Genomic DNA, 19,055 nt, shown 5'->3' with positions numbered 1-19,055 from the left:
AAAGGGCCTTTGAAACGGCGTCGTTTCACTTTTCATTACTTGGATAAAAAAATTCAAAAATAATAAAGAAAACCCGGTCGATGAGTGAACCACGTATCACCAACCCAGCCATATTTTTCATCAGCAAAGCTGGGGGATGAAGAGTAAGTGAAGGGCATGGCCATGGCTGTACTAGCTACTCAAGCTTTGCTCTGCCAAACCCATTGCCGGGCTCTTCCAAGACCAACACCCTTCAGTTCCAACCCTCCTCCACAGCCCAGCCGCTACCCCTGCAAACATCACGGCGAAACATGGCCCACAACCTCCTTTTCTATCCTCCATTCCACGCCCATTGTTTGCCGCGCGTCCCGCCGCAAGTCCACCGCCTTGAGCTCCAGCTCGGAAGAAAGCGATCAGGATGGTCCTCTTCGGCGAGTCCTTCACCTGAGTCTGTGGGCCGCTGAGGCTGTTTATATCTTGTGGCTCTTTTTGCTTCCCTATGCTCCTGTAAGCTTCCTCTTTTATTTCTTTTCCCACTTTCTCTTCATTTTATTCACAGATGAAAGCTTTTTTTTTCTTTTTTTGAGTTAACCAGGGAGACCCTGTATGGGCCATCAGTTCCAACACAATAAACGAACTCATCGGTCTTTCTCTCAATTTCTTCTTCATTTTGCCTTTGACCAATGCTGGTACATACAGACATCTAATACTTGCATGGTTCTCAATAGAAGAAATCTGTTAGCTTCTCTAATTTTTTTTTATTGTGTTCTTTCCTTGATGATGATCTATACAATGAATGGAATTGGAACCCTTTTTTGGCAGAGTAGTCGGTATTCGTCTGATTGATGCCCCAGTCCTTCACCCTGTAAGCAAGCATCACTATTTGGTGAAATTAATTATTTTCCACAAAGGCTTATTAATCTAATACCATTAATATTTATGGATCAGATGTCTGAGGGATTGTTCAACTTTGTTATTGGGTGGACGCTGATGTTTGCTCCGTTGTTATTCACTGATCGCAAGAGGGACAGATACAAAAGTTCCCTCGATGTTCTATGGGGACTGCAGATGTTTCTCACCAACAGTACGCTTCTTTCCCTACCATACTCTCAAAATTATAACATAACCTATCTAGCATGTGATGAATCTAATTGCATTACTCCTCCATGACCTGCTGCAGCATTCTTAATTCCTTACATGGCAATCCGGCTGAACGAAGCTGATGCAGATAGCCGCCCTACCAAGCTCTCTCCTCTAGGCTCCGTGATGACAAATGGTGCAGCCGTAGTGGGATTAACTGGTGGGGCTGTATGTGTGTTTTCTGCAATATGGGCTCTTTATGGTCGAATGGATGGTGAGTTTGGAAACATAACAGACAGGTGGCAGTTCTTGGTAAGTTATTTAGGTTCAGAAAGGCTGGCTTATGCCTTCATTTGGGACATATGTTTATACACAATCTTCCAGCCTTGGTTGATTGGTGAGAACCTACAAAATGTTGAGAAAAGCAAAGTTGGTGTAGTGAGTTATCTTAGATTTATCCCTGTGGTTGGCTTAGTTGCCTATCTTCTCTTTTTAAATCTTGAGGAGGACCAATAGTTTGTCTGCTGCAGTAATTTGTAGCTCTATTTGTTATAAAAAGAACAAACGAAATTGTCCCGGTTTTTGCTTTTGGTGAATTTAACTCAGAAGAAGTTCAAAGAGCACCTGAAGCTTTTGGCATCTGTTTCTTGTGCATATTTCTGGAGAAAAAGGTAAGTATCGCAATTGCAAAGACTTCTTTATTTCATTCCTGAATTTTAACTAGCAACCAACGAAGAGTTTACAAATCCAGGCTAGATCAAAATAAATATGGATAGAGTTCACATAATTTCATCGCATTTGCGCATAATGAGACCTAAATCTAGGCAACTCTCCTAAAAACTTCATTGACAGAACAGTTTTTTTACTATAATACATTAATAGTCACGTGAAAATGAGTTGGACCATTTTTATAAAAATGTTGCGAATTTCACAAAGGCAACACTTTAAGAATTTCTTTGGAGAGCCAAAATAGTATTCACCTATTTTTATTTTCTTCTAGAAAGTAGTATCTTTGCTTGTGTTTTTTTCAACCAGAAGTCTTTTTTTTTTCAGCTAGCGAGAAGGGGGTTAATTTATATTAATATGCTAGAAAAAAAATTATTTAAGAAATTAGATTAAAATTTTAAAGATTTATCGGCCTATGTTGTTTTTTAAGAGAGAAAGAAAAATGTATCTTACAAAATGTGTTTTCACTGCCACATTAGTAAAAACGCACCTTGTAGGAAGCGTTTTCCATTCAATGGTAACTTTTCCAACGACTAGTAAGGTTTCAACAGCCATAAAAATTCTTATATAAACCCTTCTAAATTTCATTCTTTTCAACCAAATACTCCATACTCATTCTTCCTTCCTAAATTTTCAATTTTCAACCTTCAATCCTCAATCCCCAATTTTCAATTTTATATTTTCAATCTTCAAATTTTAATTTTCAATTTCAAATTTTCAAACCTCAATCTTCAAATATTTTTAAAATTCTTTTTTGAATTTTATTTGATGAAATTAGAGATGAATACTCTAATGTATTGAGAAAAACTCACTCAAAAGTATGTATTTATTAGAAATGTGTACAACTATATATACATGAAGTATTGAATCAATTAAGAAAAGAATATCTCTAAATAAAATCCCTAAAAATCAACTGTAATCTCTAAAATTATGTTATTTAATTCTATCAAATAGTCAAAGATTCTCAACACTCTCCCTCAAGTTGGTGCATAGATGTCTCGTATGCCCAACTTGCAAAGAAAATTATGATATGTCTTACAGTTGAGCCCTTTTATAAAAACATCAACCATCTATTTTTCGGATGCTAGATAAGATAGAATTAAAGCACCACTGGTTATTTTTTCTTGATAAAATGACGATCTATTTCGATATGCTTGGTTTTATCGTGCTGCACTGGATTTTAAGCTATGTTGATGGCCGCTTTGCTATCACAATACAAGGTTGATCTATTTTCGTTCAACAACTTTAGCACTTCCAATACCTTTTGTAGCCATAAAAGTTCACAAACACCTAAAGCCATGACCCTATATTCAACCTCTGCACTTGATCGAGCCACAACACTTTGTTTCTTGCTCCTTTAAGTGACTAAGTTTCCTTCCACAAGAGTATAATAACCTGTTGTAGGCCTTTTGTCTTCAAGAGAACTAGCCCAATCTGCATATGTAAATACTTCTATCTTGAGATGACTATTTTTGGAGAAGAGAATACCTTTGCCCGGTGCAGACTTCAAATGACACAAAATTTGTAATATTGTCTGCATATAGGTTTTGCAAGGATCATGCATAAACTGGCTTACCAAACTAACCGCATAGGTTATATCAAGTTAAATATGATCGAGAGAAGTCAATCGTCCGACGAGTCTTTGATATCTCTCTTTATCCACCATTTCACCAATTCCTGAGCCAAGACATATTTTCTTTGGGAAATAAAGATTCCCTGTTTTGATCTAGCTACTTCTATTCCGAGAAAATATTGTAACTTTCCAAAGTCTTTGATTTCGAATTCCTGAGCCAACTATTTCTTAAGTCGGGCCATTTCTTCCCTGTCATCTCCTGTCATAATTATGTCATCAACATAAACTATAAGGAGAATAATCTTACCCTTATGATGTTTTATAAAGAGTGTATGATCAACATTACTTTGTCAATAGCCAAATGACACCATGACCTTACTAAATCTGTCAAACCAGACTCTACGAGATTGCTTTAGTCCATATAAGGCCTTTTTTAGTCTACATACCTTTCCTTGAGTATCTTTATCCTCGAATATTGAAGAACTATCATATACACTTCTTTTTCCAAGTCTCCATGCAAAAATACATTCTTTACTTCAAATTGCTGTAAGTCCCAGTTGATATTTGCTGCACATGATAGAAAGATCCTAATTGTGTTCAATTTAGCAACTGAAGCAAATGTTTCTTGATAATCCACTCCATATGTCTAAGTGAATCCTTACGCTACTAATATGGCTTTGAGTCTTTCAGTTGAACCATCAGCCTTATACTTGATAGTAAACACCCATTTGTAGCCAACCATTTTCTACTCTTCAAGAGGATTAACTAGTTCTCATGTCTCATTTTTTGCTAAAGCTTTCATTTCTTTAATCATAGCCTTTTTCCATCTTGGATCAATAATAACTTCTCTCTAATCCTGTGGAACAGACATAAAGAACAAAAACAAAGCAAAAGCTTTTTAGGATGGGGATAATGAATCATAAGAGACAAAGTTAGAGGTAGGATGTAAAGTGCAAGTTCTAACACCTTTTCGTTGGGCTATTAGTAATTCTAAATCAGTAACAAACTCAGGTAAAAAAGACTCACCTGACAGTGAAGAGTCAGGACATAAAGTAGATTGTATGATGGCATCTTTTTTCTTGCTTTTCCTAGTGTATGTCCTTAAATCAGGCCTATTCAACAACCGTCCACTAGTCTTCTTTTGAACCAAAATCTCTACTGGAACTAAATTTTCCCTCGGAAGGGTAACAGAACAGGGTGTCATCTTTTCATTTTCAATAACCTCCCCTTAAAGAGATGGTCGTGATGAAGAAAAGTAGGGTCCATCCTCACGAAATGTTACATCCATACTTACATAATACTTTCTAAATGGTGGATGACAACATTTGTAACATTTTTGTGTAGGAGAGTATCCAATAAAAACGCATTTGACTACTCATGGATCCAATTTGCTTCCATGTCGAAGATGAACGAAGTAAACACAACCAAAGACCTTCGGTGAAACTCGATAATTCGTCTTGCCCTATAAGGTTTCTATGGGACTTTTAAAATTAATGACTCGAAGAGGCATCCAATTAATGAGATAAGAAACAACCAAAATCGTATCCCCCTAGTCTGAGCACTTGTACCTAGACAACTGGTCTGATGCAAAATCCCATATGATTCTAAATAATTATTAAAATTATACTCGGTTTCATTATCAGTTTGTAAAATCTTAACCTTAGTATCAAACTAAGTAGTAATCAATTTATGAAAAAACGAAAACATGAGAAAACATTATTTTTAGACTTTAATAAAAATACTCATGTCATCCGAGTGCAACAGTCAATAAATATAACAAACCAATGATTACCAAATAAAAAAGTAAGACGAGTAGGGCCCCAAACATCCAAATGAATAATCTTAAAAGGAACAGTACTTCTATTATTACGTAAAGGATAACTATTTCTTGTATGCTTAGCAAACTCACAGGCATCAGAAACTAAAAAGTTTAACTGAGTTCTTGAAAATAAAGTAGAAAACATTTTGACAAAAACAGTAAATGATGGATGTCCTAACCACCTATGCCACTGAATTATCTCTCGGTTGACATATTTATTATCTCCAAATAAGGCTTGAAACATACTGGGTGATTGATCCAAAAGATATAAGTTATCACACAATCTACCACTGCCAATCGTCTTCCCTGTCTGAAGGTCCTGAAAGACATACTAATCAGGAAAGAATTCAAGTTTAGAATTTAAGGCTTTAGTGATAGTACTAACAGATAAAAGGTTAACCGAGAATTTAAGAACATAAAGGATAGAGGAAAAAGTGATATTGGGAGTATAAATAACAAAAAATGTTCCAGAGACGAAGGTAAGGGATCCATCGGCTATTCACACAATATCTTTATATGGACAAGTGGTATAGTTAAATAAACATTTGTTTGACCCTGTCATATGTCTATTCGCACCGGAATCAATAATCTAATATTCAGAAGTAGATGTAGCATTTAAAACAGTACCTGATTTTGCATGATTAGACTTGGCAATCGAGGTAGAGTTCAATTGAGACAAGAGGCGTTGGAGATGTTGAATCTCGTCCAAGGTAAAACTCCTAGTAAAAGTGGACTTGTCCTCTGTTGTCACATAATCTAAAAATTTTATCTGAGGCTGAGAATTACCCCCTTATTTTTCACCACGACCTCGAGTAGGGTGACCATGCAACTTCCAGCACGAATCTTTAGTGTGTTGAGGTTTACCACAGTAGTCATACGTCAAGTGATTATACTCAGTATTTAACCCAGCCAAGAAATAAAAAAACGCGCTCATTTTCCAACATTTTCTGAAATTTTTCGACATTATTGGTACAAGACACCTGAAAATCTTGATAATAATCAAGTTCCTGCCACAACCCACTTAATTTAGCAAAATATTGAGAAATCATTAGCTCCCCTATTTTGTACCATGGACCTTATTACGAATCTTAAAAATTTGCGCATCATTTCCAACATGATAGTAAGTGAGAGTTGTAGCTTTATAATTTTTTTTCTGCAGTATCAAGCAACAAATAAGTTTTGGAAATATTGGGTTGCATAAAGTTGATAAGTCATACCATAACAAGAGCGTTCGTTGAATTCCACTGACAAAACCTTGAATTAGTGGGTTTAGGTTTCGACATTGTACCAATGATGTATCCCTACAAACCACAAACCTTGATAAACAACAAGCAGGACCTTGACCAAGTAAGGTAATTATGTCCATGAAGCTTCACAAAACTAATTTGCGACCAGGGATTATCGGTTGGAATCACGAGCTTCTCATCCTTAGACATAATGCTGGAAAAAAACTAATACCAAAAAAGTTGCTTGGAAAATTAGGGAAAAAAGAACACCCAAAAGAATACAAAAGAGATAAAAAAAGCTTAACAAAAAAAACCACCACTTAGAGGACAATGACTGGAAGGGAGTAGAGAGCACAGCGACGACGTCGAAAAAACATGACGATAGCAGGTGAATGCCACGCGCGGCGCGTGAAACAAAGAGGCAGAAGCTTGCGACAACGCGTGAGGCCCATGCGCAAGTCTTCTGGTCATCGAATTTTGGGGTTTCACCGACGAGTGGATGCTGACTCTAATGGTAGGGGTGGTGAAAAAAGAAAGAAATAAGGTTAGGGTCGAAAGTACCAATTTTGTGTTTCTAGGATTTTTTTTTTGGAACAAATTTTAAAATTAGAAAAAATCCCAAAAAATTGGATAAAAAATTGATATATACCATGATGAAATCAGAGATGAATACTCTAATGTATTGAAGAAATACTCACTCAAAAGTGCGTATTTCTTAGAAATATGTACGGCTATATATACATGATGTATTGAATCAATTAAGGAAAGAATATCTCTAAATAAAATCTTTAAAAAGCGCTTGTAATCTCTAAAGTTATGCTATTCAATGCTATCAAATAATCAAAGATTCTCAACATTATTCTCTTGATTTTATTCTTTTCTTATAAATTTTAAATGGCAAATCAACTTATTCATTTGAACGACAAGCATACCTTAGACGTTCAATTGCAAATGATAAGAAACTTTCTTAAATTGTTTAAATTTAAATAGTTAATTATTATGTTTTTTATATTATTAATTTTTTATGTTTATATACTCAACCTAAAGATCAGATTTTGGAGACGTACATAAACAATTTAAGCGAATGTGCACTGGAGATCATTCATGGACACTTGCGAGATGCAAACTTTTTATACGCAGCTCACACGCTTGGGAGGACTAAATTGGATCCCCCACTCATCAGTACTTTGGTCCAGAGATGGAGACCGGAGACGTACACGTTCCATCTTCCTGCTACGAGTGTACAATTACACTCGAAGACATCATCTTACAACTCGGTCTACTGGTCAATGGGGATGTTGTTATAGGGCCAGTTGTTAGTACCGATTTGAGTGCAACATGCAAGAAACTACTAGGTAAGGTGCCAAACAAGTTTAGGGGTAGCCGAAATGAGATAAGATGGTTGGAGGATAGCTTCTGAACTACCGAGGCTTCAGCAAGCAACATTGTAAAGGAACAATTCGCGCGCGCATTCATCTTGAGGTTGATCAAGGGTCAGCTAATGCCAGATAAATCTCGCAATTTGGTGCATTTGAGGTGGCTACTGCTACTAGCTGACTTGAAGGAATCAAGACGACTTAGTTGGGGATTAACGGTGCTGGCGACATTGTACCGAGAAATGTATTGAGCGACGATACCAGATAAAGCTAAAATTAGCCATTGCATGCTTCTTCTCCAATTGTGGGCATAGTATCGGCTACCATTTTACAATCTCGAGTGGAACTCCCTTATGAATTCCCACTCGTCATATGGTAAAATTCATCCCACATTATTATTATTATTATTATTCATTATTGTAATTTTGAAATAACATATTATTTGAATAGGTGGAACAACCTCACGAGACACAGCGATATATCGACTGAGATTTCAAATATCTGACTAGCTCTAGACCAAAAAATTGAATATGGGGTTCTTTTATGAATTTTAAAGTTATATAATACATATTCAAACACTTGAAATTAAATATTACGTACGTTCTAAAAATTATAAATTCGTAATGCAATTTTTCTGGATGCTATATACGAATCTAATGATTCAAGAATGCTTCCCGGTTGAATTTTTTGCCAATCGCAACATCTAGCACATCAAAGTGCCATTGGTCATTTTTGTGATGATTGAGATGCAAAATTCAACCGAGTCATAAGGCAGTTCGAGTGTACGCAACATGTTTTGTCGTCACTTTAGGAGCTCGATGACCTATACAAAATTGACTTGCGAGAGAGACTCGAGGAAGATTGACCAACATTCCACAAGAAGTACATCGAGATGTAGGAGCGTAGGACCCGATTTTCATGCAACCTCCCGATTAATGTGGTTCATTTATTTTTGCTTCTAACCCATTTTTTTGTCATAACGATCACAACACGCACACTCATTCCTCGTATCATCACCTTCAGTTTCAGTTTATTTTACACAACCACCACATTATTGCACAATCATTCCCTACATCAACACATTCAGCACCAGTTTATTTTACACAAGCACCACAGCATGCCCCATCATTCCTTACATCAACACATTCTCTAGGGATATATTATGCACGACCATTACACACTGTACCATATTACATGTTGATCTCGCCAACAACACCAACACATCTAATATCGTCTTCAATTCTTGCTTTCAATCCGCAATTGGGCTACGCAACACCATATAGTGGCCCATCGATAGTGTCGTAAACACCCCCAACATCGTTGTTCTATCGAGGTGGGTCATCCTTGCAACCGCCGACTCGACCCGAGGGGATCCTCGATGGGCGACTAGGACACAATCACAATCAACCATAGAGGAAAGAGACGAAGTCAGCAATCAACTCCGATGTGCATGTCAAAGTGAAGTCGAAGTCAACGAGCAGCCGCCAAACCAAATAGTGCGATAGAACCCTAGGCGTGCTTGACTCCCACCTGGTTGTGGAACACATTCGAGACGTTTATGATTACGTTATTCTGTAATTTTATAATTTTTTTATATATTTTATTTTACATCTGAAATGTACACTTATTTACAATGTACAAAACAAATTTATTAAATTGGTTTGATTTGTATGCAATCAAGTTGTGAGTTTAAAATTTACAATTTTAGTTGAATTTTACAATTCCAATAACTTGAATAATTTGAATAATGATTTTATATGTAAAAATTATAAATTTTTTAAAAATAAATATAAAGAAAGTTAAAAAATTTAAAACTTTCTAGAATAATTATTGTAGGGACCTAACTAAGTTAATTAATGAATCAAGTTTATCATACTAAAGTATTTTTTTTTATTTTGCTTTGAAAAAGTTTTTCAAATATACGTAGTTTCAAATTTACGTACTCTAACATGGAGTTAGTTATACTGGCACAAGATTATAATTTGACATGTTTAATTTTTTAATTTAACTCGAACAATTTCACTCAATTTGACTCGGCTTGAATTTCATTTCACTCGGCTTGATTCAAAAAATTTTTAAATCGAGTTAGGATGATAAAATATGACTCGTCAACTCGATTAACTCAATTTTTTCACTCAATTCAACTTGATTCGATCAAATACTCACCCCTACTTTACAAGAAAAATTAACGAATAAACGAATAAGTTAATGTTTTCATTGCATAAGTTAGTATTTTAATTAACTCTTCTACACTTCAATAATTAATATTAACTTTGGCATGTGAGTTCTACACTTGTGATTTCTACATTTTCTTCCATCAACTTTATCTCGGGAATCTCGGGTTGTAAGGGCTCAGAAGCAATCAAGTTTTGTGGTTGAAATGACCAAAGAGAAAAAGCTCCCTGTAGGGGGCGTTTTCATCTGACATGGTAGTGAAAACGCTTCCTACAGGATGCATTTTCAAGCCACATGTCTGACATGTCAGAGGAAAACGTCAATTGCAAAGAGCGTTTTCTCTCTGGCCATTTCAACCACAGTAGTTTGATTGCTTTGGAACGCTACAACCTAGGATTCCCTGTATAATTTTTTTCCTTTATACCCCACCCCGTCCCCTATATAAATGATAAATGCCCATTCTTCATCCTCCTACTCATCACATCTCAATCTTTTCTAAATTATTTTTTTTCTTCTTCTTGCGTGTTGAAAATTTTAGGTTTAAAGATTTATTTCTCTCTCGCTTTGAGGGTGACGTAATCATAGTTTTAAGTTGTGTTTGGGTTCACGGTGATTTCATGAAGCTTGGTAACCTACAAATTTCACATGTTGTGTGAGTATAATGCTAGCACCTAAGAGCGAGATCACTTTGCAACTCGAGGTCCAAGTTGACGGTGATTATACCGTCTCGGGTTGAAATGTAACTAAGGTTTCAAGTTTACAATGGTTATGTTGTCAATGGATTACACACAAATGAGTTTGTAGTTGACGGTGCTAATGAAGGAATGACAACAAGTCTTCTCGTCAAAAGAGCCCATTTCATAAAACTCAAACATATGTGTGATGAAGGAAAACACAAAGGGCCTTCCAATATAATCGAGTTATTCCTGTTGTCCATCTTTATCGAAAGTAGTGACCTTGTTAATATAACCTGTTACACCCCAATGCTGTCACAAGTTATAATAATGGGATCATCGCCTTCGATAATGGTGGATAAGACGCATTACTTGATTGTACTAAAATGCCACTGCGTTTTTTTTTCCTCATATTTATATTTGAGTTTTATAAAGCATCCTCTTCTGATGAGAAACTCGTTGTCATGCCTACATAACCACTGTCAACTACAACCCTATTTATGCTCCATCTCTTGACAACATAATCTTTGTAAACTTTGAAGCCCTAGTTACACTTCCACCCCAGACTGTATAATCACTGTCAACTGGGACCTTGAGTTGCAACGTGATCCGACTTCTTAGGTGATGGCTCCATACTCACATGGTAGATAAAATTTGTAGGTCACCTAGTACCACAACACCACTGTAAATTCAAACATTCTTTAAAAATTGTAATCATGTCTATCTTAAACATGGATAAAAATCAATCTACAAATTTCTAATTTCCAACCGCAAGAAAAAAATAATTTTTACCTAAGTGAAAACGCATCCTACAGGGCGTGTTTTCACACATTTTTCTTTCTCTCTCCAAAAACAACGTAGATCGGTAAATTTTTAAAGTTTTAGCCTAGGTTTTCAATTACTTTTTTTTCAGCATATTTATAAAAATTAGCCTGAGAAGGGGTTATGTCGACTTTGAATTTAAGTAATTGAAGTAATTTCTCTTTTGACTTTTACAAAAAGATTCTTTTACATAAAAATAATTGTAGTTAATATTTGATTAAAATATGCTTTAAATCCTTATATTTTTATGAATTTAAAATTTAAATCTTCTATTTTTATTTTAAAGAATTTAGTACCTTTACCATTAAAATTTAAATATACGAGTTCAATTGTTAACAACGTTAAAACTTTTTGTTAACTTTGAGTCCATTACGATGTTATTTTTCAAGTGAATATTTATTTTATTTTAAAATATTATATCAATAAATTTAATAAAATGATTTAATGATACCAATAATTAAACTTCAATATAAAAAATAGAATAATTGAATTTCTAAAAATAAAAATAAAAAAATTAAATTTCAAATCAGGAAGAATAAAGAGGCAAATTATTTTGTGGAGCTTCTAAAGGAACCATTGGGCCATATTCCTCTTTTGTTAGGCTTTAGACGTTTTTGTAAAGAAAGCAAGTTCAGGGCCTAGTGATTAATTAGCCCAAAAAAGTACGGAAATTTTATGAATCCTAATATACCCACTAAAGCCATCAAGTTAAGTAGAGACGAAAATCGAAAATATTTCTTTTCTTGTTTTGAGAGAGAGAGACAGCCGGCGGGAAGGCGTCGAGATCGGTAAGATTAATCACTCCCCACTTCCCATTTCTCATTTTTATCGCTCTTCTCTGACATTTTCAGCTCTCTTTTTTAACAAAAAAAAGGATATATTGATTATTTAGTTACTAATTTGGAGTTATGTCACCTTCCGATCTTACAGTGCCTGCCATTTTCATTTTCCAAATTTATAGTTCCATTTCCATTTTTTCTTTCTACATCCAAAATTTCTTTGAAACTTTGTGGATTTGAATTATTTATTTTTGTCTGGGACTGATCTGTTCATCAAATTTTATCTGTTTTAATTACTTGTAAGTATTATTGAATCATGAGATTTAAGGACAAAAGATTTAATTTTTATTTGAAATGGTCTACTGTGAGCTTTTTCAGATTTAAACTAGTCAGTTGAAGCTGCCAGGCATTGGAACACGATGTCTACGGTTGAAGCACCACTGTATCCAATAGCTGTCCTGATAGATGAGCTAAAAAATGACGATATCCAACTTCGTTTAAACTCGATCCGTAGGCTTTCGACAATTGCACGTGCTCTCGGGGAAGAGCGAACCAGGTCGGAATTAATTCCATTTCTCAGTGAAAACAATGATGATGACGATGAGGTGCTTCTTGCTATGGCTGAGGAGCTGGGAGTGTTTATTCCCTATGTCGGGGGTGTTGAGCATGCCCATGTTTTGCTGACGCCTTTGGAAACCCTTTGCACTGTTGAGGAAACCTGTGTAAGGGACAAAGCTGTTGAGTCATTATGCAAAATTGGATCTCAGATGAGGGAGAATGATTTGATTGAGTGGTTTACTCCTTTAGTTAAGGTTAGACTTTTCATATCTTGATTTGGTGTTATTTATTTCATTGCTGTATTTTCCTACTGTTTAGTGAGGTTTAGTTTCTGTTTACTATAAAACTCTCAATAATGATTATTAAGTGCTTAATTTACATTGAGAAAAAAAAGCTTTTTTGTTGCTTAAGCTGTGTGCCAAGAAACTGTTCGGTGTAGGTTTGAAATTGAGTTTCTGATTTAGTTAAGCAAGCTATGGTAACTGGAGACAATGAATTTTGAAACTCTTTCAACTTTCAACTAGTTGTGAAACATTTTTTATGTGAAGGACAATGAAAACAATAAAAGAATGGAATTTAAATAATAGTAAAGGTAGCTTGTTTTATTATTAAAAGTTTTCAAAATGGTTCTATCTAAATGCATTCTCCCTCAAAGTAAAAAGCTGGCCCTTCCATACTGAAAACTTTCACATTGTCGCTTTAAAATATCATTTCCAGTTATAGTTCGCTTACATAACCAAACATGCTTAAAACATAAAATCACTTAACTGTTAATACGTAATATTTAGCACTTAATAATATCACCGGAGACCTATCTGCAGCTAATATGGCCATAGTGGATAATAGTGAAAAAGAAAATTAGAAAACAGACTCATTTGATGGACTGGAGTTACTCCCACATAGACATTACCTGTAATCAAATCCTACGCGGATTATGTGTATTTCTTTGAGCCATTCTAGTTTGGCACCATTCTATTTTTTATGCAAACTACTCTTGGCTGGCATCCTTTATGGTTCCAAATTTTAAATTTTCAGAGGCTGGCTGCTGGAGAATGGTTTACAGCTCGAGTTTCAGCCTGTGGGCTGTTTCACATTGCTTATCCAAGTGCCCCTGAGACATTGAAAACAGAATTACGGTCGATATACGGTCAACTATGTCAAGATGACATGCCCATGGTAAGAAGGTCTGCTGCGTCAAATCTGTGGAAATTTGCTGGAACAGTTGAATCTGCTCACTTGAAGGCTGACATCATGCAAATGTTTGAGGATCTTACACAAGATGGTAATTTGAATGGTTTAGACATGCTTGGTTGAGGAAAATCTCTGTAGTTTTTAGCTTACATTATTTATCTTTCCACACGTGGATGCTGGTTCTGTGCTTCCTCTACTGCTGCCTGGTTTTTAGTAATTGACTTCGTTTCCTTACTGAGGTTTTGTCAAGTATTCTTTAGGCCATCTTGCTCAAAAACAAAATTGATTTTTGTTTTCCATATTGAATGTACTTGACTAGTTTGTTAATTACTTGGTAATAGGCTAGCAGTCTTGCTTGACTTGTTATCGAATGTTGATGGAGGGCTTTTTTTTTCTTTGCATCAAATTATAATAAGTGTGCCATGTAGAATATTGATGGATGTAAACTTAGCAACAAATAAAAGGTTAATCATCCTCCCAAGACTGCTTCAACCTGCAAGTGATTTGTGGGATATGGACATAGGGGAGGAAACCTGATAGCTTTGCAGGCAGGGTCTAGCATCAGAATCATAGATTTATCATGCTGGAGTGTTGCAATGATAGATTCCTGATAAAACTGATATTATTAGTGTTTTTTTAATGGTTATAGTAAAAGCATTAGTAGCTGAACTGGTATATTTATTCATTTAGTTTTTATGTATCTTACATTTATTTTTCATGAGTTCACACAAGAAACTTCTATAAATTTGTGTATCAGATCAAGATACAGTTCGATTATTGGCTGTTGAGGGATGTGCTGCTCTTGGAAAGTTGTTAGAGCCCCAGGATTGTGCTGCACGTATTCTCCCTGTAATTGTTAATTTCTCCCAGGTATATGTGTAGACACTTAATGTGAATTTCACTATTTGTCTCATTTAAATTTAATTTTGTGTGAGTTTTACAAATTTTATTGTCCTTTTCTTTTTATATAATCTTGTGTGCCATGTCTTATATAATCTTCTACTAATAATTTAATAATTCTTTTAATGCTGTATGATCTATTGGGTATCATATTAAAAGTGCATGAAGCTGTGGTTACATGATATGGAGGTTGACTTTTGGAAGTCAGTCCTCAAGAAGTGACCAGAAGACTTTATTCTGTTGCATGGCAATATTTATGGTGTAGTTATACTTCTGTTTTGATCTATTTTCATGATCTAATAAACTCTTTTAAGCGACCAGAAGGGTATGGGGGTGCAAATGCTATTGAGTTTCCTGAGTTTTCTTTTGCATATAAAAGATTCTGTGATGATTTTAGGAATCTTTAGTGTCAAAACAGTTTTGTGGATTCTACGTGCTCTTATATTTGCTCTATTTCTTGTAACTAACAGGACAAATCTTGGCGTGTGCGTTATATGGTTGCAAATCAATTATATGAACTTTGTGAAGCTGTGGGACCAGAGCCTATTAGGTATTTATTTATTGCATAGCCGCTAATAAAATATACTATGTCATATAGATGGAATTTTGCCCCTGTACCGTTATCAGTCCTGCTAACCTAAGGTGGAGTTTTCTTGGTGACTTCTTATACATGTCGATTGTGTTTTCAGGACTGATTTGCTTCCTGCATATGTGCGGTTACTTCGTGATAATGAGGCTGAAGTTCGCATTGCAGCTGCAGGAAAAGTAACTAAATTTTGTCAAATTTTGAGTCCAGAACTTGCAATCCAACACATTCTTCCATGTGTTAAGGTACATACAGTTATAATAAGAAGCTTCCGGTCCTCTATGAAAATATCTTATTGGAGAATAAGCGCTCTGTGTTTCATGTTATGTTAAATATATTGGCCATCTTCTCATTTCAATGCATTGCAATTTGCAAATACCTTTTACAGGAACTGTCATTGGATTCTTCCCAGCATGTCCGCGCTGCTTTGGCTTCAGTTGTGATGGGAATGGCTCCTGTCCTTGGGAAGGTAAGAGCATAGAGTAATTCCTTGATGAGGAAGTATCATAGAACGTAAGGGTTTTTTATGCTGGTAATGTATTATAGAGTAATTCCTCAATAAGGAAGTATCATAGAAATTAAGGTTTTTTAACGCTGATAATGTATTATAGAGTAATTCCTCGATAAGGAAGTATCATAGAAAGTAAGGTTTTTTTTTGCTGGTAATTTATGACTAGTAAATACAAGCTAGAAATGATTGATTTTACCAACGTAAATTTCTCCTAGCAAGTGAGTTTGGATATAATGTCTTTTTATTTGTATTCTTCACTTGTGGTTGTCTTAACAGATTTCTCAATGTTGTGCTGGATGCATCAAGATTCTGGATTAAATTGCTTTTATGGGTTTATTGAACTCCATTTCATGGTCCTTGCAGGATGCAACAATCGAGCAGCTTCTTCCAATATTTCTCTCCCTTTTGAAGGATGAATTCCCTGATGTGCGGCTCAACATAATCAGCAAACTTGATCAAGTGAATCAGGTTAGCTGCAACTTAAAGCTTCAGTGCTGTTTTCTGTCTGTGCTGATCTGCTTATGTTTTGCTGCCTCAATTGCTTTGCTTTTGCTTGAAATTTCAACTTTTATTAACCATATAAACCAGTTGAAGCTGAATGGCAGCAGGTTCTCAGGAGTGGTTACTAATAATGAATAGATTCAAGTTTTAATACAACTCTCTATTTACTAGTGTACATGCTTTTAGTGCATCCTAGGTGTAACCTTTATGATTGAAAGTAACTGCATTCTCTCAAGCAGCTTTCAGGTTTTCTAAATTAACTCTTACTGGCAGGTTATTGGGATTGATCTATTGTCCCAATCCTTACTACCAGCCATTGTTGAGCTCGCTGAGGATAGGCATTGGAGGGTTCGACTTGCAATAATTGAGTATATACCATTATTGGCAAATCAGTTAGGGGTTGGGTTTTTTGATGATAAACTTGGTGGCCTTTGCATGCAATGGTTGCAGGATAAGGTTTGTGTCTTTCTCCCATCTTGCATGGAACGCATGTTATTAGTCGTTGCCAAAAAATGTTTTCTTTGCATGTTGCCATATTTCTGTACTCTTTATCTTTCTCTTATAGTTTTTCACATTTTCTAGTTATTTCCTTAGAACCTTCCTGTATATCTAATATTTCTTTTATGAGTAGACTTATAGTTTTGGGCAACTATGCATTGAATAAAGATCCAGGACGAGATTCTCTAGTTATATTACTTTTGATGGCTTTAAGACAGGAAAGGAAAATTTCAAATAATTGAATATATTGTTGACTTTCTCATGAAATATTCTTTCCTTTCTAAGTTTTGTTTAGTTTGAAAATGCACAATTTCCAAGAAAGTGGTTATTTAACCAGCATTTCAAGTTTTATGGTAAATTGGAAGAGGAGCATATTTAAGGGCAGCTAGGAGGGAGTAACATACAAACTGAGAACTCTATTTAATATGTGAATGCTTTTCTCATTGGGTTGTTAATTATTATACCCTGATTCCAAACAATGGTATGATTTCTATCTTAAGCACTATTGTGCATTGTAATTATTACAGGTTTACTCTATTCGAGATGCAGCTGCTAACAATTTAAAGCGTCTTGCTGAAGAATTTGGCCCAGATTGGGCGATGCAGCATATTATTCCACAGGTCTGTCCAATAATATTGACAATTGATCTTCTTCACCCAAAAAGCAAGAAGTAAAAGCAGAAAAGTGTGTTTATTTTTGCTACCGAAAGCAAATAAGAAGTGTAATCTGAAATTTGAACTGATGTCTGTCCTAGTCCTTCAGTCTCTGGTCTGTTTTATTAGCATCCTTATGGCCAAAAAATAAAATTTTATGCAGAATGGTTTCGTGAAAGCCGCCCTCCTAATCTGCACCTTTTCTCATTGGGTTTGACAGTTTTGTTTAATGTGAAAGTTGGGGGTGTTATCTGCACAGGTACTAGAGATAGCTAATGATTCACACTATCTTCATCGGATGACCCTTCTTCGTGCTATTTCTCTCCTTGGTCCTGTTTTGGGCTCAGAAATAACATGTTCTAAACTGTTGCCAGTTGTTGTCAATGCATCAAAAGACAGGTTGGTTAGCAAAAAATTGATAATGAAGGTGTATTATGTATATAGTATTCCCCAATTAGTGATGTCTTTAACTGTTTACTCTCTGCAGGGTTCCCAATATTAAGTTTAATGTTGCGAAGGTTTTGCAGTCTCTGATTTCAGTAGTTGATCAGTCTGTAAGTATTCCAATTTTTTATTTTGATTGCTTTCGGCTCTGCCTTCTTCATAATTATGTAATGAATTGTTGCAATAGGTGGTGGAGAAGACGATACGTCCATGCTTGGTAGAGCTGAGTGAGGACCCAGATGTTGATGTCCGTTATTTTGCAGTCCAAGGACTTCAGTCAATCGATCAGGTCACCATGTCAAGCTAGGCCAGACCACTTTATTGGAGGCGTTTTTATTTATTTATTTTTGTTCATAAACAAGCAATCCTATTGTTGTAGAAGGGATTGGGCTGAAAAAATGGCTACTAGCACATGGTCATGGGAAATGAAGAAACCAGAGAATCCCAAAAAATATTTCAAAGGGGGGTTGGTTGATCAACTTTACGTACCAAATAGGCAAATATTCATATTTTTATGGTTTAACCACTCGACTGATACGGTATCCGTCATAGCAGTCAAGTCAACAAGTTGTTATTTGATACCCTTAATTATTGTTTTCCTCTTAATTCAGACGATTTTCTTTTTAAAATATAAATTCATTTAATTAAAATTATTTAGTACAATAAATTAAATTATCATAAAAGAGAAAACATAAATTATCATGGCATGGCAAGAGGAGAGAAAACATGGCCTTATCAACTGTTTCGGATGATGAAATTATCAAGTTTTGAGATTAAAGGCGAGAAATTTTGTACTGGGGACCCATATTGAATCATAAATTTTTCGCTATTTAGGTAAAATTTTAAATTTATTTAATTTTTAAAAAAAAAAATCCTTGATCAGATTCCATGAACTCAAATCATTTTCTTAGTCATGATTCAATGGTTTTGAAAGTGGAGTGTAAATACAAGGCCTGAATCATTCTTTCTAATCCACTTGGCTTC

The 19,055-nt window shown here is 35.3% G+C and overlaps 2 protein-coding genes across 2 annotated transcripts; both read left to right on the top strand.

The window, feature by feature from the left end:
- Positions 1–79: 79 nt before the first annotated feature.
- LOC105783049 (hypothetical protein) lies at positions 80–1,682 on the top strand. The gene is made up of 5 exons (XM_012608228.2): positions 80–486; positions 575–668; positions 807–844; positions 928–1,063; positions 1,160–1,682. Exons 1-5 carry the CDS (start codon positions 157–159, stop codon positions 1,573–1,575), a joined length of 1,014 nt encoding a protein of 337 aa, XP_012463682.1. The 5' UTR covers positions 80–156; the 3' UTR covers positions 1,576–1,682.
- Positions 1,683–12,143: 10,461 nt separating this feature from the next.
- LOC105783421 (serine/threonine-protein phosphatase 2A 65 kDa regulatory subunit A beta isoform) lies at positions 12,144–18,659 on the top strand. Its single transcript, XM_012608865.2, has 13 exons — positions 12,144–12,238; positions 12,608–13,041; positions 13,823–14,069; positions 14,736–14,848; positions 15,349–15,428; positions 15,568–15,709; positions 15,853–15,933; positions 16,339–16,443; positions 16,750–16,932; positions 17,502–17,594; positions 17,887–18,026; positions 18,115–18,181; positions 18,259–18,659. The coding sequence occupies exons 2-13, from the start codon at positions 12,649–12,651 to the stop codon at positions 18,376–18,378; spliced, it is 1,764 nt and encodes a 587-aa protein (XP_012464319.1). The 5' UTR covers positions 12,144–12,238; positions 12,608–12,648; the 3' UTR covers positions 18,379–18,659.
- The last annotated feature ends 396 nt before the right edge of the window (positions 18,660–19,055 follow it).

Source organism: Gossypium raimondii, chromosome 13 (genome assembly GCF_025698545.1).
Source record: "Gossypium raimondii isolate GPD5lz chromosome 13, ASM2569854v1, whole genome shotgun sequence".
Classification (NCBI taxonomy): Eukaryota; Viridiplantae; Streptophyta; class Magnoliopsida; order Malvales; family Malvaceae; genus Gossypium; species Gossypium raimondii.
The sequence above is the reverse complement of the archived record's forward strand: the minus strand, read 5'-3'. Positions and strand labels throughout refer to the sequence as shown.

Excerpts from the sequence above, each read along its gene's own strand:
- LOC105783049 (XM_012608228.2), top strand. The coding sequence starts at position 157 with ATGGCCATGGCTGTACTAGCTACTCAAGCTTTGCTCTGCCAAACCCAT. Across the intron at positions 669-806 it reads TTTGCCTTTGACCAATGCTG|TCGGTATTCGTCTGATTGAT; the intron begins GTACATACAGAC and ends TTGGCAGAGTAG. Across the intron at positions 1,064-1,159 it reads GCAGATGTTTCTCACCAACA|CATTCTTAATTCCTTACATG; the intron begins GTACGCTTCTTT and ends GACCTGCTGCAG.
- LOC105783421 (XM_012608865.2), top strand. The coding sequence starts at position 12,649 with ATGTCTACGGTTGAAGCACCACTGTATCCAATAGCTGTCCTGATAGAT. Across the intron at positions 15,710-15,852 it reads ACATTCTTCCATGTGTTAAG|GAACTGTCATTGGATTCTTC; the intron begins GTACATACAGTT and ends TACCTTTTACAG. Across the intron at positions 18,182-18,258 it reads TTTCAGTAGTTGATCAGTCT|GTGGTGGAGAAGACGATACG; the intron begins GTAAGTATTCCA and ends TTGTTGCAATAG.